Genomic DNA, 24,654 nt, shown 5'->3' with positions numbered 1-24,654 from the left:
TGACGTGGAAATGCGGTACCCTAGGAAGGAGACAGACTGTTGGAAGAACAGACATTTCTCAGCCTTGACGTACAGGTCATGCTCCAACAGTCGACCAAGCACCCTGCGCACCAGGGACACATGCTCGGTGCGTGTAGCGGAGTATATCAGAATGTCGTCAATATACACCACTACACCCTGCCCGTGCAGGTCTCGGAAAATCTTGTCAACAAAGGCCTGGAAAACTGATGGAGCATTCATCAACCTGTACGGCATGACAAGGTACTCATAGTGCCCTGAGGTAGTACTAAATGCCGTCTTCCACTCGTCCCCTTCCCGGATACGCACCAGGTTTTAAGCGCTCCTGAGATCCAATTTTGTGAAGAAGCGCCCTGTGCATTGACTCGATCGCACTGGCAATGAGAGGCAGCGGGTAGCTGTACCTCATAGTGATCTGATTGATCCCTCGATAGTCAATACACGGGCGCAGACCCCTATCCTTCTTCCTCACAAAAAAATTTACTTGAGGATGCAGGTGAAGTGGAGGGCCGAATGTACCCCTGACCCAGGGATTCGAGGACATATGTTTCCATAGCCACCGTCTCCTCCTGTGACAAAGGATACACGTGACTCCTGGGAAGTGCAGCGTCTACCAGGAGATTTATCGCACAATCCCCCAGTCGATGGGGTGGTAATTGAGTCGCCCTCTTCTTACAGAAGGCGAGAGCCAAATTGGCATATTCTGAGGGGATGCGCACGGTGGAGACCTGGTCTGGACTTTACACCGTAGTCTCACCGATGGAAACCCCCACACACCTCCCTGAGCACTTTCGTGACAACCCTTGAGAGCCCTCTGTTGCCACGAAATAGTGGGGTCATGACAGACCAACCAGGGTAGGCCCAGCACCACGGGAAACACAGGAGAATCAATAAGGAAGAGACTGATTCTCTCCTTGTGACTGTGTAACCATGCCGAGTGAAGCGGTGGCCTCCCTAATCAGCACGGACCCTAATGGTCGACTATCTAGAGCATGCACAGGGAAGGGCATATCCACAGGAACAAGGGGGATCCATAAACTATGGGCAAATGAACGGTCAATAAAATTCCTATCTGCGCCTGAATCTACGAGCGCCTTATGTTGGGAATGCGGGGAAAACTCAGGAAATTTAATAAAAAAAATACATGTGAGCAACGGGGCTCTGGGTGAGCCTGGTGCCAACTCACCTGGGGTGACACGACTCCCTGAGGAACCCCCCCAACACCGACCAGCAGTGTGCCCTCGGCGGCCACAGATGGTGCAGGGAATGGCCCCTCCTCCGGTCGCCCTAATCACACCACCTCCCAGCTCCATTGGCGTCGGAGCGGAGTTGCTGGGGGATGGAACTGACAGGCCCCGATCCGGACGTCCGCGGGTAGCCACTAGGTTACAGGTCCACCAGCTGGTCCAACGTGAGGGTGGTGTCTCGGCAGGCCAACTCCCGACGGACATCCTCGCGCAGACTGCACCGGTAGTGAATGATCAGGGCCCTGACATTCCATCCCGCACTGGCGGCCAGGGTCCAGAAGTCCAAAGCGAAATCCTGCGCGCTCCTCGTCCCCTGCCTCAGGTGGAACAGATGTTCACCCAACGCTCGACCCTCAGGCGTGTGGTCGAAAACTGCCCTTAAGCGGCGGGTGAACTCTGCGTAATGGTCCAACGCCGTGTCTCCCTCACTCCGTAAGGCGTTGTCCCACTCCAGGGCTTTGCCTGAGAGGCAGGAGACGAGGGCGGACATGCTCTCAAGTCCCGAAGGAGCCGGTTGGACGGTCGACAGGTAGAGCTCCAGCTGGAGGAGGAACCACAAATACGGACCACAATACAATAAACAATCACTCACAAACAAACATGGGGGAACAAAGGGTTAAATAATGAACAAGCAATTGGGGGATTGAAACAGGGTGTGTAAGTCAAGGACAAAACAAATGGAAAATTAAAAGTGGATTGGCGATGGCTAGAAGGCTGGTGGCGTGGACCACCGAACGCCGCCTGAACAAGGACCGACTTCCGCCGAAGTCGTGACATTTCTAGTAAGTGGGTAGCTGGTCACCATAGCATCACCCACCTGTAGCACGCGCTCTAGCAGGTATATCTCTCTGGTCACCCCCAAAACCAATTATTTCTTTGGCCGCCTCTCCTTCCAGTTCTCTGCTGCCAATGACTGGAACGAACTACAAAAATCTCTGAAACTGGAAACACTTATCTCCCTCACTAGATTTAAGCACCAGCTGTCAGAGCAGCTCACATATTACTGCACCTGTACATAGCCCATCTATAATTTAGCCCAAACAACTACCTCTTTCCCTACCGTATTTATTTTATTTATTTATTTATTTTGCTCCTTTGCACCCCATTATTTTTATTTCTACTTTGCACATTCTTCCACTGCAAATCTACCATTCCAGTGTTTTACTTGCTATATTGTATTTACTTTGCCACCATGGCCTTTTTTTTTGCCTTTACCTCCCTTATCTCACCTCATTTGCTCATATCGTATATAGACTTGTTTCTACTGTATTATTGACTGTGTGTTTGTTTTACTCCATGTGTAGGGTATTTAAATAGTGGAGTAGGGTGGGGATTTGTAGTGAGTGTAGGGTTAGATGGTAGGGTATTTAAATAGTAGAGTAGGGTGGGGGGTTTTAGTGTAGGGTTAGATGGTAGGGTATTTAAATAGTGGAGTAGGGTGGGGGGTTGTTAGTGAGTGTAGGGTTAGATGGTAGGTAATTTAAATAGTGGAGTAGGATGGGGGGGGTTTTAGTGTAGGGTTAGATGGTAGGGTATTTAAATAGTGGAGTAGGGTGGGGGTTTAGTGAGTGTAGGGTTAGATGGTAGGGTATTTAAATAGTGGAGTAGGGTGAGGGGTTTTAGTGTAGAATTAGATGGTAGGGTATTTAAATAGTGGAGTAGGGTCAGGGGTTTTAGTGTAGGGTTAGAAGGTAGGGTATTTAAATAGTGGAGTAGGGTGGGGGGTTTTAGTGTAGGGTTAGATGGTAGGGTATTTAAATAGTGGAGTAGGGTGGGGGGTTTTAGTGTAGAATTAGATGGTAGGGTATTTAAATAGTGGAGTAGGGTCAGGGGTTTTAGTGTAGGGTTAGAAGGTAGGGTATTTGTTGATTTATTCATGTTTCTTCCTAGGTTTTGGCCTTTCTAGGGAGTTTTTCCTAGCCACCGTGCTTCTACACCTGCATTGCTTGCTGTTTGGGGTTTTAGGCTGGGTTTCTGTACAGCACTTTGAGATATCAGCTGATGTACGAAGGGCTTTATAAATACATTTGATTTGATTTTGATTTGATGTTAATTTTCAAGCAACGTGGAAGGGAGTTATACTCCAGTCTAGTGAGTGGCGGTAATGCAACATTTGTTGGATGCCAACCACCGTTAAACCTCATCGAAGAAGAAGAACGTTAAACTGCACCACACCGCTAGATGGCTGTCCAGGTTAACTTCGGTGTCAGCAGCTCATCTGGTGTCAATCAGTCTGATTTCTCAGAGGTTTTGTCCAAGAAGTCCTGTCGACTGTCTGTGATGTTATTTCCCCCCTCTCCATGGTTTTACATGTGATGCAGGAACAATGTGTAGCCAATATGCAAAACGTCCCGGCATGTAGGTGAGCATGCATGTTCCCCATGACGCGCCAGACACCGTGAACGTGCTTCGGGCTGCTGTTACTATAATGCAATGGCGGCGGTGCTGTGCACCAGAGATGGATGAGTTACCGGTTCAAATCCGCTCGACGCAGACACTGTGGATTAGGAAACACACCTCTGACCAGATCAACCGAATTCGTAACTGTTTGGTGATTTAGCCTCAACGTTACTTTAGGAATGTGTCTAGCAGGGTTAGCTAACGAGCTAATGCCAGTCTGTGCCAGGGTGATGTAGGGCTTTTCCGCACATCTGTCTGCAGTAGCCACCACCCGCCTGCTAACGTTACACCAGGCAACCGGCTGAACATCACTCCGTCCCTCGACGGGGAGTCTCGGCCCACTCGGACCGGAACACCATGGCTGAGAGGAATTCTACCGGATTACTAATGATGTTGGAACCGAGCCCGGCTATGGCCATGTCACTGCCGGTGGAGGTCCGGGAGAAGCTGGCGGAGTTGGAGCTGGAACTGTCGGAAGGTAGGCGACTCGTCCCCGCACACATCAACTACCGCGGACAGTTACGTGTGGAACGACGCTGCTCTTTGGCTTTACAGATAATGATCTCCTCAAATTGAGATCAGAAGTAGCCTATTCCACACACAAATCAAGTCCAATCGATGAAAGTACTTTTTGTGATTAATATTTTGAACAGAGTGCTCAGTCGTCAAACTCGTTTATGAGGACTAGGTGTCGGCCGAGAGGAATGGGACTTATTTTGGAATTTGTCCAAATTACATTTGGGAAAGTTAAAAGGAAGAGATCCCAAAGTCATAAAATAGGCTAGTATTTAATTATTATTAATAATTTAAACCACAGCTGTCTGACACGCGCCCTGATTAATGTCATGTAGCTAACTAATATTCTTGTGACATGGAGGTTTTTCTTTCCCCAATTTGTTTATGCAAAAGTATGATGAGGAAGACATGGAAAAGAGGACCACGTATTGCATTGTGGGTATTACATGTAAAACCAGTGGTTTATACACACACACACACACACACACACACACACACACACACACACACACACACACACACACACACAATCCATTTCAATGTTAAGGTTGAATGACACTGTTGATGATCAGATAGCACCAACTCTGCTTTATGCTGTTTGAATAGCCTTCCAACTCTATAAGAATCAGTTTTTCCTCAGTGGGCACAGTATTGAAGTTCATTACTCTTTCTACAGTGTCCTACTGACAATGCAGAACCTGTAACGAAGGTGCCATCAGAAAGTGAAGGTGTAGCCTTGAACGTTGTGATTGGCCATCTGTGCGTTGGCAGAAAAGTAGTGAAGCGGGCCTCCCCAGTGCCATTGCAGTGCTTGAGGCATCACTACAGACCTGGGTTCGATCCCAGGCTGTGCCATAACCGGCCGTGAACGGGAGTCCCATAGGGCGGTACACATTTGGCCCAGCGGCGTCCTGGGGGGGGGGGGGGGGCTTTACTTGGCTCATTGCGCTCTAGCGTCTCCTTGTGGCAGGCCCGGGCACCTGCAGGCTGACCTCTGTCTTTAGTTGAACAGTGTTTCCTCCGACACATTGGTGCAGCTGGCTGCCGGGTGTTAAGGGAGCATTCCATTGAAAATTAATGTACTTCTGGTGTACCGAAATGCAATGATGCCCCTGGTGTGATCCAGGCATTACTCTGAGCCATCTGAAGGATGCAGTGAGTCAGTAACTTCCTCAATACCTCCTGTCTACATGGGATGAATGCACCAACGATTGATGCTCAAATATAAACACAGACACTCAACCTTGGTCCTGTTATAGCTGATCAGTGTGCTGCTCACTGTACACTCTTCAACCTCCCCCCTCAGTCCGGAAGATCAAACCCCTGATTCCACCTTTACTCAAAGTCAGATTAATCTAGTAGCTGGTGTTGAAAAGAGAAGAGGGATTAATTTAGAAACGGAACCACTGAGCCACTCTAAACTGCCCTGCAGGACTCCATGTATCAGGAAATGGGTATCAAATGTCTTTATTTGACCTTTATAGTCCCATTGAGACTAAGGTCTTTTAAAAACATTTTTTTACAAGGGAGCCATGCATTTGACAATTTCCACATTTTTATAGGATACAAGAAACAGTTGAAATACACAAGTCATCGACATCTCTCAGCTACCAGGTCTTCAACCAATATCTGACACTGTCTGAGTGCCGCTGCTTCATCCAATTTCAACCAGATCTGCAGATTGTTCCAGCAGTGGGACTGAAGTCCTAGCATGTCACAAATGGCACCTTGCTCCCTATGAAGTGCACTACTTTTGACCAGGGGCCATAGGGCTCTGGTCAAATGTAGTGCACTATATAGGGAATAGGGTGCCATTTGTGATGGGATACTTAGCAAGACTCAACATTATGAAGTGAGCAGCTGTATTAGGCCATGCAGAGCCTTAGCAGTGACCTATATATTATTATATGATTAGACTGAGGACTAGTGATGGTTTCAGCAGAGCCTAAATCTGATTAGACTGTGTGATGGTGTCAGTAGTGACCTATAGATTATTATCTGATTAGACTGTGTGATGGTGTCAGTAGAGCAGAGGGACTTTTTCTGGTTAGGTCTAAGGGTGTTACAGTTTATTTTTTTTATTTCACCTTTATATAACATAAACCTAACCCTTTATTTAACCAGGTAGGCTAGTTGAGAACAAGTTCTCATTTACAACTGCGACCTGGCCAAGATAAAGCAAAGCAGTGCGACAAAAACAACAGAGTTACACATGGAATTAACAAACGTACAGTCAATAACACAATAGAGAAAAATCTATATACAGTGTGTGCAAATCTAGTAAGATAAGGGAGGTAAGGCAATAAATAGGCCATGGTGGCGAAGTAATTACAGAAGATGAATGTGCAAGTAGAGATACTGGGGTCCAAAGGAGCAAAAATAAATAACAATATGGAGATGAGGTAGTTGGATGGGCTATTTACAGATGGGCTATGTACAGGTACAGAGATCGGTGAGTTGCTCTGACAGCTGATGCTTAAATTAAAATAAATGGATCTCCAGCTTCAGTGATAAAAAAAAAAAAATTGCAGTTCGTTCCAGTCATTGGCATCAGAGAACTGGAAGGAAAGGTGGCCAAAATGGGTGTTGGCTTTGGGGATGACCAGTGAGATATACCTGCTGGAGCGCATGCTACAGGTGGGTGTTATGGTGACCAGTGAACTGAGAGAAGGCGGGGCTTTACCTAGCAAAGACTTAGATGACCTGGAGCCAGTGGGTTTGGCGACGAATCTGTAGCGAGGGCCAGCCAACGAGAGCATACAGGTCACAGTGGTGGGTAGTATGTGGGGCTTTGGTGACAAAACGGATGGCGCTGTGATAGACTGCATCCAATTTGCTGAGTAGAGTGTTGGAGGCCATTTTGTAAATGACATCACTGAAGTCAAGGATCGGTGACAATAGTCAGTTTTACGAGGGTATGTTTGGCAGCATGAGTGAAGGATGCTTTGTTGCGATATAGGATTCCGATTCTAGATTTAATTTTGGATTGGAGATGCTTAATGTGAGTCTGGAAGGAGAGTTTACAGTCTAATCAGTCACCTAGGTATTTGTTGTTGTCCATATATTCTAAGTCAGAACCGTCCAGAGTAGTGATGCTGGGCGGGCAGGCAAGTGGGGCTGCGATTGGTTGAAGAGCAGGCATTTAGTTTTACTTGCATTTAAGAGCAGTTGGAATCCACAGAAGGAGTGTACGGGATAGGCTGCCATTACTAGACTACTAGACTAGAGCCCTTTATACAGGATAGGGGGCCTTTTGGGAAGTCTGTTGTGAGCTGACCAGCGTCCCCAGGGAGACAGAGGGTTCCTGTCTTTGTGTTTGTCAGGAGTGGAACCAGATGTCCTCCTCATGGTCTCTGTCTGTGTTGTCATCCCGATGGTGGTCTGTCTGTGTGTTGTCCATCCTGATGGTGGTCTGTCTGTGTGTTGTCCATCCTGATGGTTGTCTGTCTGTGTGTTGTCCATCCTGATGGTGGTCTGTCTGTGTGTTGTCCATCCTGATGGTGGTCTGTCTGTGTGTTGTCCATCCTGATGGCCTCTGTCTGTGTGTTGTCCATCCTGATGGCCTCTGTCTGTGTGTTGTCCATCCTGATGGTGGTCTGTCTGTGTGTTGTCCATCCTGATGGTGGTCTGTCTGTGTGTTGTCCATCCTGATGGCCTCTGTCTGTGTGTTGTCCATCCTGATGGTCTCTGTCTGTGTGTTGTCCATCCTGATGGTCTCTGTCTGTGTGTTGTCCATCCTGATGGTCTCTGTCTGTGTGTTGTCCATCCTGATGGTTTTTTTGGGGTGGGGGTGAGGAGCTGGTGCCAGTGGTGGCTGCTGTGGAATTATTTAAGATGCTCTTTGAAGAGGTAGCGTTTCAGATGTTTTCAGAAGATGGGCAGGGACTCTGCTGTCCTAGCTTCAGGGGGAAGATGGGCAGGGACTCTGCTGTCCTAGCTTCAGGGGGAAGATGGGCAGGGACTCTGCTGTCCCAGCATCAGGGGGAAGATGGGCAGGGACTCTGCTGTCCTAGCTTCAGGGGGAAGATGGACAGGGACTCTGCTGTCCTAGCTTCAGGGGGAAGATAGACAGGGACTCTGCTGTTCTAGCTTCAGGGGGAAGATGGACAGGGACTCTGCTGTCCTAGCTTCAGGGGGAAGATGGACAGGGACTCTGCTGTCCTAGTTTCAGGGGGAAGATGGACAGGGACTCTGCTGTCCCAGCATCAGGGGGAAGATGGGCAGGGACTCTGCTGTCCTAGCTTCAGGGGGAAGATGGGCAGGGACTCTGCTGTCCCAGCATCAGGGGGAAGATGGGCAGGAACTCTGCTGTCCCAGCATCAGGGGGAAGATGGGCAGAGACTCTGCTGTCCTAGTTTCAGGGGGAAGATGGGCAGGGACTCTGATGTCCTAGTTTCAGGGGGAAGATGGACAGGGACTCAGCTGTTCTAGCTTCAGGGGGAAGATGGACAGGGACTCAGCTGTTCTAGCTTCAGGAGGAAGATGGACAGGGACTCTGCTGTCCTAGCTTCAGGGGAAAGATGGACAGGGACTCTGCTGTCCTAGTTTCAGGGGGAAGATGGACAGGGACTCTGCTGTTCTAGTTTCAGGGGGAAGATGGACAGGGACTCTGCTGTCTTAGTTTCAGGGGGAAGATGGACAGGGACTCTTCTTCTGTCCTAGCTTCAGGGGGATTTTCCTGGACAGAGAAGAGCTTAGGCTGAGCTGGAGCTGCCCTCCCGTAGGGGTGGGAGGGCCAATAGACCAGAGGTGGCAGAATGGACTGCTTGTGTTGGGCATAGTCTGAAGGTAGGGAGGGGCAGTTCCTCTTGTTGCTCTGTGAGCAAGTACCATGGTCTTGTAGTGGATGTGAGCTTTGACTAGAAGCCAGTGGAACCAGAATCTACGTCTGTCCAGCTGTTTCCTCTTCCTTCCTGTTCTCTGTGTGTGTCACTTCCTGGTCTGGTGGAGCTCTGCAAGCAGCAATGGTCTCTCTCTCTCCTTGTCTTTGCTGTGTCTCTCTCCTGTCTCTCTCCTTGTCTTTGCTGTGTCTCTCTCCTGTCTCCTTGTCCTTGCTGTGTCTCTCTCCTGTCTCTCTCCTTGTCCTTGCTGTGTCTCTCTCCTGTCTCTCTCCTTGTCCTTGCTGTGTCTCTCTCCTGTCTCTCTCTCCTTGTTCTCGCTCTCATTGGACTTAGACATGCCCTTATTTTCCTATGCAGTGATGACTGTAGATGGAGGAGCTGCTGCCCCCTCCCCCGGCCCTGCAGCCAGTCACCCCCTTCTAGCAGCCCTGTTGGACGTCTAGCAGCAGCCCGATAGCATTAGCAGCCCTGTTGGATGTCTAGCAGCAGCCCGATAGCATTAGCAGCCCTGTTGGACTTCTAGCAGCAGCCCGATAGCATTAGCAGCGCTGTTGGACTTCTAGCAGCAGCCCGATAGCATTAGTAGCCCTGTTGGACGTCTAGCAGCAGCCCGATAGCATTAGCAGCCCTGTTGGATGTCTAGCAGCAGCCCGATAGCATTAGCAGCCCTGTTGGACTTCTAGCAGCAGCCCGATAGCATTAGCAGCGCTGTTGGACTTCTAGCAGCAGCCCGATAGCATTAGCAGCTCTGTTGGACGTCTAGCAGCAGCCCGATAGCATTAGCAGCCCTGTTGGACGTCTAGCAGCAGTCCGATAGCATTAGCAGCCCTGTTGGAAGTCTAGCAGCAGCCCGATAGCATTAGCAGCCCTGTTGGTCTAGCAGCAGCCCGATAGCATTAGCAGCCCTGTTGGATGTCTAGCAGCAGCCCGATAGCATTAGCAGCTCTGTTGGACGTCTAGCAGCAGCCCGATAGCATTAGCAACCCTGTTGGACGTCTAGCAGCAGCCCGATAGCATTAGCAGCTCTGTTGGACGTCTAGCAGCAGCCCGATAGCATTAGCAGCCCTGTTGGACGTCTAGCAGCAGCCCGATAGCATTAGCAGCCCTGTTGGACTTCTAGCAGCAGCCCGATAGCATTAGCAGCGCTGTTGGACTTCTAGCAGCAGCCCGATAGCATTAGTAGCCCTGTTGGACGTCTAGCAGCAGCCCGATAGCATTAGCAGCCCTGTTGGACGTCTAGCAGCAGCCCGATAGCATTAGCAGCCCTGTTGGACGTCTAGCAGCAGCCCGATAGCATTAGCAGCCCTGTTGGACGTCTAGCAGCAGCCCGATAGCATTAGCAGCCCTGTTGGATGTCTAGCAGCAGCCCGATAGCATTAGCAGCTCTGTTGGACGTCTAGCAGCAGCCCGATAGCATTAGCAACCCTGTTGGACGTCTAGCAGCAGCCCGATAGCATTAGCAGCTCTGTTGGACGTCTAGCAGCAGCCCGATAGCATTAGCAGCCCTGTTGGACGTCTAGCAGCAGTCCGATAGCATTAGCAGCCCTGTTGGGAGTCTAGCAGCAGCCCGATAGCATTAGCAGCCCTGTTGGTCTAGCAGCAGCCCGATAGCATTAGCAGCCCTGTTGGTCTAGCAGCTGTTGGGAGGCTTCCTGCTCTGCTGCTCAGAGGGACTGGGAGAACGAGTTGAACTGCACTCTACCGGAACAGAATGCTTGTTCATTTGGCATATTATTTAGTAGTGGTACACTAGTGGGCCTACACTGTTCATATTGACACAACAGCATTGATTTTCATCTGGAAGATGGACGGTTGGTTAGAGTGCTATATTTTTCTCCTCTCTACTCAGACTCCTGTTTCTAATGCAAGTTCTATTCCAGCTGTATTCAACTATCATTGTTTCTGAATGGGCTAGCACAGCAAACATCCCACAGTCAGCAGCTTATACCCAAGTGATATATAAACCAGCTGTGAATGTCTTTGCAGTGAAGTAAATAATTGGCTATGTGACGGCACTGTTTGTTCTTTGAGTTTCGCGTCTTGTTTGTTTTTGCAGGAGATGTACTGTAACAGAAGGGAAGTGACATCACAGCTCCCCACCAGGACACATGTAGTCTACATCACAGCTCCCCACCAGGACACATGTAGTCTACATCACAGCTCCCCACCAGGACACATGTAGTCTACATCACAGCTCCCCACCAGGACACATGTAGTCTACATTACAGCTCCCCACAGGACAGATGTAGTCTACATTACAGCTCCCCACCAGGACACATCAAGTCTACATTACAGCTCCCCACCAGGACACATGTAGTCTACATTACAGCTCCCCACCAGGACACATGTAGTCTACATTACAGCTCCCCACAGGACAGATGTAGTCTACATTACAGCTCCCCACCAGGACACATCAAGTCTACATCACAGCTCCTCACCAGGACAGATGTAGTCTACATCACAGCTCCCCACAGGACAGATGTAGTCTACATCACAGCTCCCCACCAGGACACATGTAGTCTACATCACAGCTCCCCATCCAGGACACATGTAGTCTACATTACAGCTCCCCACCAGGACACATGTAGTCTACATCACAGCTCCCCACCAGGACACATGTAGTCTACATCACAGCTCCCCATCCAGGACACATGTAGTCTACATCACAGCTCCCCATCCAGGACACATGTAGTCTACATCACAGCTCCTCACCAGGACACATGTAGTCTACATCACAGCTCCCCATCCAGGACACATGTAGTCTACATTACAGCTCCCCACCAGGACACATGTAGTCTACATCACAGCTCCCCACCAGGACACATCTAGTCTACTACTGTCTCAGTGCTGCTCCCCTCTGAGGTACATTCACCCTATGGCTCTCCTGATGTGATATAAGAGACAGGAAATGAGCTGATGGTTCCTCAGGGTCCTCCAGCAAACGCTCAGGACCACTTCCTCTGTTTCCTCTGTAGGTAGAGGCTGTGATGGTCTGAGAAAAGCCATTGATTGTAGACTAATAACACGATGAATAACAAGATGGCTCATCAGAGCCAGATCAGGAAATAAAGATGAAACATCACATTGACATGATGAGGACTGTTAGTTTGGCAGCTCAGATACCTGAATAATTCCACTTCTCATCATTGCAGCAGATGTGGAATCATACTTGTTTTCGAGAAGACATGCTGAGTGATGAGGCAGATGATCTCAGCTAATAGTTGTGTGGTCTTCCCTTCAGCCCTGAGGGTTATGTGGTGGGAGGATAGCTAGTGGTGCCTAGCCTCTGTGACTAGCCATGTAGTGGCTGGAGTTGACCTGGATGTGGACCTGTGGTCATCTACCAGGGGGACTGGGGCAGGGGGTGGGGGCGGGAGCTTGTCAGGAAGACTGAGTCACCTTAACTTAGAATTCTTTCTCACGTCTTCTTTCTCTCCCCAAGCTTTCCTGTGTTCTCCAAGTTTGTAGAATAATGGCATTGTTGGAGGGGCTGAGTGTATCAGAAAGAGCCCAGCTCGTGGTTTAGAGTAAATCACTCTTATAGTTTAACTGTAGCGTCATGGAACGAGTGTTCAGCACGGTCTCTGTGGTTCACTCCCATGGTGGGATGCTCCTCTAGTAAGCTATGTGAACTGTGTGACGGTGAACTGTGACGGTGAACTGTGTGACGGTGAACTGCCCCCTAAGAAGTTCAGGATCCTTTTGGACCTAGACTTGGTGCTGCGGTATAGCCGTCCAACACCATCATTAAGTTTGCTGATGACATGACAATGATGAGAGACCTGGCTGTGTGGTGCCAGGACAACAACCTCTCCCTCAATGTGAGCAAGACAGAGGAGCTGATAGTGGACTACAGGAAATTGCCGAACAGGCCCCATTAATATTTGCCTGCGCTGTTTGGCGCGATCGTAATACATTTTGGGGGCTCCCGAGTGGTGCAGTGGTCTAAGGCACTACATCTCAGTGCTAGAGGCATCACTACAGACCCTGGTTCGATTCCAGGCTGTATCACAACCGGCCGTGATTAGGAGTCCCATAGGTCAGCGCACATTTGGCCCAGCATTGTTAGGGTTTGGATGGGCCGTCATTGTAAATAAGAATTTGTTCTTATTTGACTTGCCTAGTTTAATGAAGGTTAAATAAAATAAATAAATACAAATAAAACCTTGCTGTAGTGAAACGGGTTGAGAGTTTCAAGTTCCTTGGTGTCCACATCACCAACAAACTGTCATGGTCCAAACAAACCAAGACAGTTGTGAAGGGGACACAACAAAGCCTATTCCCCCTCAGGAAACTAAAAAGATTTGTCATGGGTCCTCAGATCCTCAGTTCTACAGCTGCACCATCGAGAGCATCCTGACTGGTTGCATCACTGCCTGGTACGGCAATTGCTCGGCATTTGTAGCAAGGCGCTACAAAGGGTAGTGCGTACGGCTCAGTACATCACTGTTGCCAAGCTTCCTGTCATCCAGGACCTATATACTTGGCGGTGTCAGAGGAAAACCCAAAATATTGTCAGACTCCAGTCACCCAAGTTATAGACTCTCTCTGCTACTTTTATAAAATGTTTTTATTTCATCTTTATTTAACTAGGCAAGTCAGTTGAGAACAAATTCTTATTGATAATGACGGCCTACCCCAGTCAAACCCGGACGACGCTAGGCAAATTGTGCGCTGCCCTATGGGTCTCCCAATCACGGTGATACAGCTTGGAATATGTTATTTTTGGAAAGCATATTTGATTCTGAGTTTGGACATATATATTGTTTGTGAAAGCTACTTCTGTGACACATACATTTAGTTGTTCCGAACTCACTTCACTCGTGCTAAAAAGCAAGGCTCGCTCAGCACCGATTTTTAAGGTGTTTACATGGCCTAGTAATTTTAAAGATTGTTCAGAAAACCAGGTGTTTTAATCAGCGCATGCTTACTTTGATTTTGACCCAGAGGAAGGTGTTTACATGACTATTGCATTATCTACCTCTAATCAGTTTAATATCAAATTATTCCTGTGCTTCGAAACGTACTCCGTGAAGTTAGTGAGTGACTCGTCTGTAGCCTACCGTATCGGTAAGCGAGCAGTCCAGTTGGCCCCCTCATTTGCTGCATTTTGCCGATTTGTATCTGTAGGTGGATGAAATCATTTGATAAAGATGGTGAATCCTCCTCACCGATAGGTGGAGAGAGCCTCACTAGTCCAACATATGACCCCAAATATACCCCAAATATATATATTTGAATTGACATATTTTAGGATACGCTTTTCATATGAATGCAAAATCCCCCCCCCCCACAAGATTTCTCACAAAAACAAATATCTCTGAAATGTCAATGTACTACTGAGCATATTGAAAGCATTTTATTTTCAAAGTAATTTCCATGTAATTCAGCTTGTGTTTATTTGGCTTTTTGCGACCCGTCGGAGACAACTTTGCAAATGACTAGTCACTGCATGCTAATCCTCAGTCACTGCATGCTAATCCTCAGTCACTGCATGCTAATCCTCAGTCACTGCATGCTAATCCTCAGTCACTGCATGCTAATCCTCAGTCACTGCATGCTAATCCTCAGTCACTGCATGCTAATCCTCAGTCACTGCATGCTAGCAGATACCTGTAGACTTCGCTTGTTAGCATTGGCTCATGAAACAACATTTTAACTTCCTTCGTGCTAGAGACAGAAATGGTATCCACGAGTTCATCTGACTCTGGGTCAGTAGATAAAGGAGACCATCTGACTCTGGGTCAGTAGATAAAGGAGACCATCTGACTCTGGGTCAGTAGATAAAGGAGACCATCTGACTCTGGGTCAGTAGATAAAGGAGGCCACCTGACTCTGGGTCAGTAGATAAAGGAGGCCACCTGACTCTGGGTCAGTAGATAAAGGAGGCCACCTGACTCTGGGTCAGTAGATAAAGGAGGCCACCTGACTCTGGGTCAGTAGATAAAGGAGGCCACCTGACTCTGGGTCAGTAGATAAAGGAGGCCACCTGACTCTGGGTCAGTAGATAAAGGAGGCCACCTGACTCTGGGTCAGTAGATAAAGGAGGCCATCTGACTCTGTGGAAGTAGATACATTTGATTTATTTATATAGCCTTTCTTAGCTGATATCTCAAGGTGCTGTACAGAAACCCAGCCTAAAACCCCAAACGGCAAGCAATGCAGATGTAGAAGCACGGTAAAGATAAAGGCCATTATTGGCAAAGTATCCCTTTAATGATACTGAATGTTAGGGAAAGACCCCTCTGAACGATCCAAAACATGAAGAATCATATTTGTCTTGGTAAAATATATTTATAACAAAGTGAAATTTAATCACCAAAGCATGTTTACACCGATTCTGGGCAGAATGCGTGTACACCCTACAGAGAGACATAATTACCACGTCTGCCTCTCATCTGGTCTAGAAAGCCAGGGTAATGTAATTACCTGGTCTGGACAGCCAGGGTAATGTAATTACCTGGTCTGGACAGCCAGGGTAATGTAATTACCTGGTCTGGACAGCCAGGGTAATGTAATTACCTGGTCTGGACAGCCAGGGTAATGTAATTATTTTATCACTCATTAAACCCATTTGGAGCAATTACACTGGATTGACCTTCAGATGAGCAGTAGGAGAGGTCAGACAGCACGGTGGGGGAGGAGAGGACGGCCAGAGAGGACGGTGGGGGAGGAGAGAGGTCAGACAGCACGGCCAGAGAGGATGGTGGGGGAGGAGAGAGGTCAGACAGCACGGCCAGAGAGGATGGTGGGGGAGGAGAGAGGTCAGACAGCACGGCCAGAGAGGATGGTGGGGGAGGAGAGAGGTCAGACAGCACGGCCAGAGAGAATGGTGGGGGAGGAGAGAGGTCAGACAGCACGGCCAGAGAGGATGGTGGGGGAGGAGAGAGGTCAGACAGCACGGCCAGAGAGGATGGTGGGTTAGGAGAGGAACAGAGAGCCTGAGGGTAAGAGCGAGTGACTGAGGGAAAGACTGAGACAGAGGAGTGTGTATTTGAGGCATTCAGTGGTACAAAGGGCCTATATGGAGCGCTCTACTGGGCCTCAGTAACAGGCTGCATTGTGAGGGTTGCTGAACAAACAGGCAGAAAATTCCTGGAATGTGTCATTACTAATCAACTTAACCTTGCTGCCTGGAGTGCACAACAGTGTCAAATCAAATGTTATTGGTCTCGTAAACATATTTTGCAGATGTTATCGCAGGTGCAGCGATATGCTTATGTATCTAGCTCCAACAGTGCAGTATAACTAACAATACAAAACAATATTTTTAAAGAGGAAGCAAAAATATTTTAAGCATGTTTTCTTTTGTCTCCTTTTCTGCTGAATGATAACTGTAAGGATTTATTTCCTAATAATAATGTAGGATTAACACATTTACATAAAGACCTGTGTGAATGCCAACTTAGAGGAGGAACTTTTTCTTTGTTTTTTTGAGGCAATTATATATTTTCAGTCTGGAAAAACTTGATGGTACACCAGTACAGATATATGACCTTTTTGATGTACTCAAAGATCCAGTATTAGCATGTTTTAATTACTCCTATAACAATTGTAGACTTTCAGGTAGTCCAATAAATTATGATTTCATTACTACTGAAACAGGACCAAATCTGTTATGGCTATATTGTGGATAAAGAGTTACCTGTCTAACAGAACAGAGGGTGTTCTTTAATGGAAGCCTCTCTAACATAATCCATGTAGAATCAGGAATTCCCCAGGGCAGCTGTCTAGGCCCATTACTTTTTTTCAATCTTTACTAATAACATTTTATTTTATTTAACCTTTATTTAACCAGGAAGGGCTCATTTGAGATTTAAAATCTATTTTTCAAGAGCGTCCTGGCCAAGATAGGCAGCACCAAGTCATTACAAAATTAGACGGACATAAAAAAACCAAGTAATTTAGTAAAATCCATTGAATTCACACAAGTATAACAAAATCAAAAACAGCAAATTAAAAACATTGACAGGTCAGAGAATCAGCCTCAAAATCCTTCATCAGTGATTTAAAAATACCAGTTCTTCCAGTTTACAAGTATTTTGTAAGGCGTTCCAAGACCATGGAGCAGAGTACATAAAAGCCCTTTTAATAAATTCAGTTCTGACATTTGGAACAGTTAGTCCAGTGAACGAACAGAGTACCCACCACATTTCTGAACAATAAAAAGGTAGCAAACCCAAAATGGCTTTGTAAATAAAAGTATACCAGTGACTGAGACTACGAGTGACTAGAGAAGGCCAGCCAACCCTGGTATACAAAGTGCAGTGGTGCGTAAGGGTTTTGCAGTTGAAAATAAATCTCAAAGTGCCATGGTAAAGAGTGTCAATTGATCTCAAACACTGAGCGGAAGCATTCATATATAAAATACCCATAGTTTAGTAAAGACAAATGTAGCTGATACTAGCCTCCTCCTGGCTTCAAAAGAATAACAGGCCTTATTCCTAAAATAAAATCCCAATTTCAGCTTCAATTATTTTGTAAGTATATGCAATTTAAAAGAGAGGCCGTCATCAATTAAAATTCCAAGATATTTATGAGGTTACAACCTCAATCTCCTTGCCCTGACAGGTACTAATAGATGAAAGGTTCAGAGGTCTATTTCTTGCATTAGAAAACACCATTAGTTTAGTTTTGGCAGTATTGAGGATAAGCTTCTATTGACACAAGGTATGTTGAACAGTATAAAAAGCAGTTTGCAAGTTCTGGAAAGCTTTTGTAAGAGACGAGGCACAACGGTAAATAACAGTATCATCAGCATAAAAATGAAGTTGTGCATTTTAGACATTTTTGTCTAAATCATTTATATAAATAGTGAATAAGAGAGGACCAAGTACAGAGCCTTGGGACACACCATTCAAGACAGACAATTTAACAGACATAAGCCCATCAAATTGAGTGCACTGAGCTCTATCAGACAGATAGTTAGCAAACCATGCAACTGCATGCTCCGAAAGACCTACACTCGACAATCTCTGCCTTAGTATAGCATGATCAACTGTATCAAAAGCCTTAGAGAGATCAATAAAAAGTGAGACACAGTGCTGTTTTTTGTCAATGGCTTGAGTGATATCATTAAAAACCTTCATGGCTGCTGTAATTGTGCTATGCTTCTTCCTGAAGCCCGATTGGTACATTGATAAAATAGTTAGCAAATAACTCTTTTAGCTGTTCACTTACAACAGTTTCAAGTATTTTCACCAGGGGTGACAGCTTTGAGATTGGCCTATAATTATTTAAGAGTTGGATCTCCCCCTTTTAAAAGTGGTAGGACAAATGTTGATTTCCATATCTTTGGAATTTCATTACATTTCAGGGTTAAATTGAACAGATATGTATGTGGTTCAGCTATCAAATCAGCTGCCAGATTTAAAAAGCAGGGACAGTAAAGCCAGCTACTACAGCGACTGAAATTACTGCAACACTTAACAAAGAATTGCAGTTAGTTTCAGAGTGGGTGGCAAAGAATAAGTTAGTCCTAAATATTTATAAAACTTAAAGCATTGTATTTGAGACAAATCATTCACTAAACCGCAAACCTCAACTAAATCTTGTAATAAATAATGTAGAAATTGAGCAAGTTGAGGAGACTAGATTGTAAACTGTTATGGTTAACACATATTGATACAACAGTAGCTAAGATGGGGAGAAGTCTGTCCATAATAAAGTGCTGCTCTGCCTTAACAACACTGTCAACAAGGCAGGTCCTACAGGCCCTAGTTTCTACCTTCTTAATTAACAACACTATCAACAAGGCAGGTCCTACAGGCCCTAGATTCTACCTTCTTAACAACACTGTCAACAAGGCAGGTCCAACAGGCCCTAATTTTGTCGCACCTGGACTACTGTTCAGTTGTGTGGTCAGGTACCACGAAGAGGGACTTAGGAAAATTGCATGTCAATCTCCCTTGGCTCAAAGTGGAGGAGAGATTGACTTCATCACTACTTGTATTTATGAGAGGTATTGTTGACATGTTGGATGCACCGAGCTGTCTGTTTGAACTAATGGAACACAGCTCAGACACCCATGCGTACCCCATAAGACATACCACCAGAGGTCTGTTTAAACAACTAGCACACAGCTCAGACACACATGCATACCCCACAAGACATGACACCAGAGGTCTGTTTAAACTACTAGCACACAGCTCAGACACACATGCATACCCCACAAGACATGACACCAGAGGTCTGTTTAAACTACTAGCACACAGCTCAGACACCCATACATACCCCACAAGACATGTCACCAGAGGTCTCTTCACAGTCCCCAAGTCCAGAACAGACTATTACATAGAGCCATGACTACATGGAACTCTATTCCACATCAGGTAACTGATGCAGCAGTAGAATCAGATGTAAAAACAGATACAAATGCACCTCATGGAACAGCGTGGACTGTGAAGAGACAAACATTGGCACAAACACAATAACACACACACACACATGGATTCAGTACTGTAGATATGAGGTAGTGGTGGATTAGGGGCCTGAGGGCACACAGTGTGTTGTGAAATCTGTGAATGTATTGTAATGTTTTTAAAATGGTTTAACTGACATACTTTTTCTGGACCCCAGGAAGAGGAGCTGCTGCCTTGGCAGATTCATAATACACACAAATATGACTATTAGTTGAAACAATTGAACATTATGGCGCATCTAAGATACCAGATCTGGTCTTCAGAGCAGATTTTTAAAAGGCGTTTGATAAAGTATGATTAGAATTTCTATAGAAATGTCTGGATTACTTTAATTTCGCTGAATCTCTTATATAATGGGTTCAAGTTATGTACAGCAACCCCAGGTGTAAAAATAGTAAATCATGTTTACTACTTAAAAAGTTGAGCTTTTAAAGAGAATTAAAACAAGTGGCCATTGAAATACTGGCTATTAAAATTAGATCTGACATGAACATCTAGAAACCAGGGGATAAAACAGGTGTCTGTATGCCGATGACTCAAGTTTTCTTAAGTCTGCAATCTGGATCCCTGCACAGTCTCATTGAAGGTCTTGATCTTTAACCCTCTGGATCTAAACATAATTATGATAAGTGTACCATATTACATTTTGGATCGTTAAAAGACCGTGTTTACACTACGTTGTAGTTTACCAATAAAATGGGTGGATGGTGAAGTAGACATACTTGGTAACTTACCACAATTCATTTCAATAGAAAGTTTGCACAATAGACACGATTCTGCAACCATGGTAAATACTAAAGAAACACCTTGATTAACTCTTTGATCCTATCTGTTTACTTACTAATGGCACTTCCTACTCAAGATAACTAGTTTTAAAAAAAAATCATATTGTTCAAAAATGACCTTTTTACCTTTTATACAGATTACAACTTCTAATTTCCTACTCATTGAAAATGTGTTTAAAGTATCACCCTTTCTTAAACAAGCCATACAAAGCTCGTTACAATTTCAGTTTTATCCTTCAGAAAATATCACATTATTGGTCACATAAACATGGTTAGCAGATGTTATTGCGATACAACCAATATTATGGTTAAACTCAAATATACTGATTTGAATTTAAAACAACATTCTTTATGGATACATTTATTTTCTTAGTAATTATATAATGAATAGAAAAGGTGGAGTTGTGTCACATATGCAGCTATCGGAAATATATGGAACGTCTGCTCAATCCACACTTAAAACCAACTGATTGCAGCATTACCACACACGGAGGAGGCAAGTGGAAAACGGAGAAGGTAGGGAACTTGTTTGCCTGCCATATTAAAGATACTAATTGACTGTAAGGAACTGGCATAAATAGAAAAATATACCAGTTTCATTTGAACACAAAAATGTTGACAGCTGCGCCATACAAGTTGCAAAATAAATGGGAAGAGATTTTCGTTGTACTGATTCCATTGCACATGGTTTATGAATTGATACAAAAAAACACTTGATTCAACACTGAGTTTTTCACTTTAAATGATTCTACAAAGTTCTTGCCACCAACAGAATACTATATAAACTTTATTCTGTATATAAACTCAGCAAAAAAAGAAACGTCCCTTTTTCAGGACCCTATCTTTCAAAGATAATTAGTAAAAATCCAACTCCCACATAGGTGGGATGTGCTGAGTGGCTGAGGGGGTCTACGGTGATAGGTGGGATGTGTTGAGTGGCTGAGGGGGTCTACGGTGATAGGTGGGATGTGCTGAGGGGGTCTACGGTGATAGGTGGGATGTGCTGAGGGGGTCTACGGTGATAGGTGGGATGTGCTGAGGGGGTCTACGGTGATAGGTGGGATGTGTTGAGTGGCTGAGGGGGTCTACGGTGATAGGTGGGATGTGCTGAGGGGGTCTACGGTGATAGGTGGGATGTGCTGAGGGGGTCTACGGTGATAGGTGGGATGTGCTGAGGGGGTCTACGGTGATAGGTGGGATGTGCTGAGGGGGTCTACGGCGATAGGTGCTATGTGCTGAGGGGGTCTACGGTGATAGGTGCTATGTGCTGAGAGGGTCTACGGTGATAGGTGCTATGTGCTGAGGGGGTCTACGGTGATAGGTGCTATGTGCTGAGGGGGTCTACGGTGATAGGTGGGATGTGCTGAGGGGGTCTACGGTGATAGGTGCTATGTGCTGAGGGGATCTAGGGTGATAGGTGGGATGTGCTGAGGGGGTCTACGGCGATAGGTGCTATGTGCTGAGGGGGTCTACGGTGATAGGTGCTATGTGCTGAGAGGGTCTACGGTGATAGGTGCTATGTGCTGAGGGGGTCTACGGTGATAGGTGCTATGTGCTGAGGGGGTCTACGGTGATAGGTGCTATGTGCTGAGGGGGTCTACGGTGATAGGTGCTATGTGCTGAGGGGGTCTACGGTGATAGGTGCTATGTGCTGAGGGGGTCTACGGTGATAGGTGGGATGTGCTGAGGGGGTCTACGGTGATAGGTGGGATGTGCTGAGGGGGTCTACGGTGATAGGTGGGATGTGCTGAGGGGGTCTACGGTGATAGGTGGGATGTGCTGAGGGTTGGGATTAAAGGGTTTATGTTCAGTAATGTATTGTGTGATTGCTGTACATAAATGTACTGTGTATATGTAAAATGTAACAGAAAAGCTGTAAAAATATATATATATATATATATATATATATATATATATATATATATATATATGTGCCTTCGAATTGGTGGGTGGTTTAATTATATATAAAATGATACACACAAATCCCAAGAATAAATGTAAAGAAATTAAGGAATATCTGAACGAAAAGTCCGGTATATACAATCCACATATTTGTTGTTACAACCAGAATTAAAGATTTTTAAAAAATCTACCAACTGCACACAATAGCCCATAATGACATTGAGAACATGTTTTTAGGAAATGTAAGATATTTATTGAAAATTAAATACAGAAATCATCTTTCTTACAGTAGTATTTACACCCATGAGTCAAACATTTGCCTATTCTTAATTTTTTTAATTCAAGCTCTGTCAAATTGGTTGTTGATCATTGCTCGACAACAATGTTCAAGTCTTGCCATACATTTTCAAGTAGATTTAAGTAAAAGCTGTAACTCAACTCAGCCACTCAGGAACATTCACTGTCTTCTTGATAAGCAACTCCAGTGTATATTTGGCCTTGTGTTATTGATTATTGTCCTGCTGAAAGGTGAATTCATGTCCCAGTGTCTGGTGGAAAGCAGACTGATCCAGGTTTTCCTCTTTGATTTTGCTTAACAATTACAAGCATACCAATAACATGACACAGCCACCATTATGCTTGAATATATCGAGAGTGGTGGTGTTTTGGATTTGCCCCAAACATAACACTTTGCCACATTAATTTAGTGCATTTTTCTGTTTTGAATTCATACCCCATACAACGTGTCATTAATAACTTCATGCTCAAAGGTATATTCAATGTCTGCTTTTTATTTTTACCCATCTACCTACCAATAGTTCCCCTTCATTGTGAGGCATTAGACAACCTCCCTGGTCTTTGAATCCGTGTTTGAAATTCACTGCTCCACTGAGGGACCTTACAGATGTGTGGGGTACAGAGATGAAGTAGTCATGTTAAACACTATTATTGCACACAGTTCATACAACTTATGTAACTTAAGCACATTTTTACTCCTGAACTTATTTTGCCATAACAACGAGGTTAAATACTTATTGACTCAAGACATTTAAGCTTTTCATTTTTTATTAATTTGTAAACATTTGGGAAATTATAATTCCACATTGATATTATGGAGTATTGTGTGTAGGCCAGTGACCAAACAATCTAAATGTAATCCATTTTAAATTCAGGCACTAACACAACACAATGTGGAAAAAGTCAAGAGGTGTGAATACTTTCTGAAGGCCACTGTATGATGTAGGTAAAACGGTATGTAAACATTATTAAAGTGACCAGTGTTCCATGACTATAGGGCATCAGTCTTTAAGGTTCAGGGTAGGGTACTGGGTGGTAGCCGACTTGTAACGGCGACTAAGGTTCAGGGCAGGGTACTGGGTGGTAGCCGACTTATAACCGCCTTCAAGATGGAAATGGGGTGCAGGCCTTGACTCGGGTAGCTGAGGTTCTTGGTGATCTTGGCCTTCCTGTGACATGGAGTGCTGTAGATATCCTGGAGGGCAGGATGCCCCTGGTAATGTACTGGGTCTTACGGTCAGATGCTGAGCGGTTGCCATACCAGGCGGTGACGCAACCGGTCTCTCTGCCGCTGTAGAACCTTTTGAGGATCTGGGAACCCATGACAAATCTTTCCAGTCTCCTGAAGGAGAATAGGTTTTGTTGTGCCCTCTTCACAACTGTCTTGGTGTGTTTGGACCATGATAATTTGTTGGTGATGTGGACACCAAGGAACTTGACTCTCGACCCGCTCCATTACAGCCTCGTTGATGTAAATTGGGGCCTGTTCGGCCCTTCTTTTCCTGTAGTCCATGATCAGCTCCTTTGTCTTGCTCACGTTGAGGTTGAGGTTGTTGTCCTGGCACCACACTGCCAGGTCTCTGACCTCCACCCCACCAATGTCTGTCATGATGGCATCCTCTCTTTGAAGAACATATGCCAATGCCATCGAATGACCGCAGCCGCAGGGTTTGTGCCTTTTTTTTATTTGTTTATGATTCCTAAATATTCATTGGGCTTGGTGTGAATGGATTGGTCTTAATAGAATCCATATTTAGTATTTATATGTGACAAGGTAGGCATTATTTTGACTCCGTCGTGCTCATGTTGTCAATATGAAAAGGCTATCGATCCCCTCCATCCTGGTATTTCTTAATTTGTAGATGAATATTTACAACCTGAATAATAATGCTGTGATGATAATGCAGTGTAATGGCTAGTTTCAAATAGGTTTTATTGACCAGCGTATCCACGTCAAGTCAACAGAATAGTTACGTCCCCTTTTTACACTTGGCCTTATAGTCCTAGGACAGCTGTAACATGCAGTACATTTAAATAGAATGGATATGGCCTTATAGTCCTAGGACAGCTGTAACATGCAGTACATTTAAATAGAATGGATATGGTCTTATAGTCCTAGGACAGCTGTAACATGCAGTACATTTAAATAGAATGGATATGGCCTTAAAGTCCTAGGACAGCTGTAACATGCAGTACATTTAAATAGAATAGATATGGTCTTATAGTC

General features: G+C 45.4%; 1 protein-coding gene across 3 annotated transcripts in view; it reads left to right on the top strand.

Annotated features, from left to right (window-relative positions):
* The first annotated feature begins 3,639 nt into the window (after positions 1-3,639).
* Positions 3,640-24,654, top strand: part of LOC139381021 (disco-interacting protein 2 homolog A) — a 207,914-nt gene continuing 186,899 nt past the window's right edge. For all 3 annotated transcript variants that reach the window (XM_071124256.1, XM_071124254.1, XM_071124253.1), the window contains exon 1: positions 3,640-4,143. In XM_071124256.1, coding sequence (XP_070980357.1) covers positions 4,023-4,143 — 121 coding nt within the window. In that variant the 5' untranslated portion in view covers positions 3,640-4,022. The remainder of the gene's footprint in view (positions 4,144-24,654) is intronic.

This window comes from Oncorhynchus clarkii, chromosome 22 (genome assembly GCF_045791955.1).
Source record: "Oncorhynchus clarkii lewisi isolate Uvic-CL-2024 chromosome 22, UVic_Ocla_1.0, whole genome shotgun sequence".
NCBI lineage: Eukaryota > Metazoa > Chordata > Actinopteri > Salmoniformes > Salmonidae > Oncorhynchus > Oncorhynchus clarkii.
Note: the sequence above shows the minus strand (reverse complement) of the source record. Positions and strands in the feature narration are given on the sequence as shown.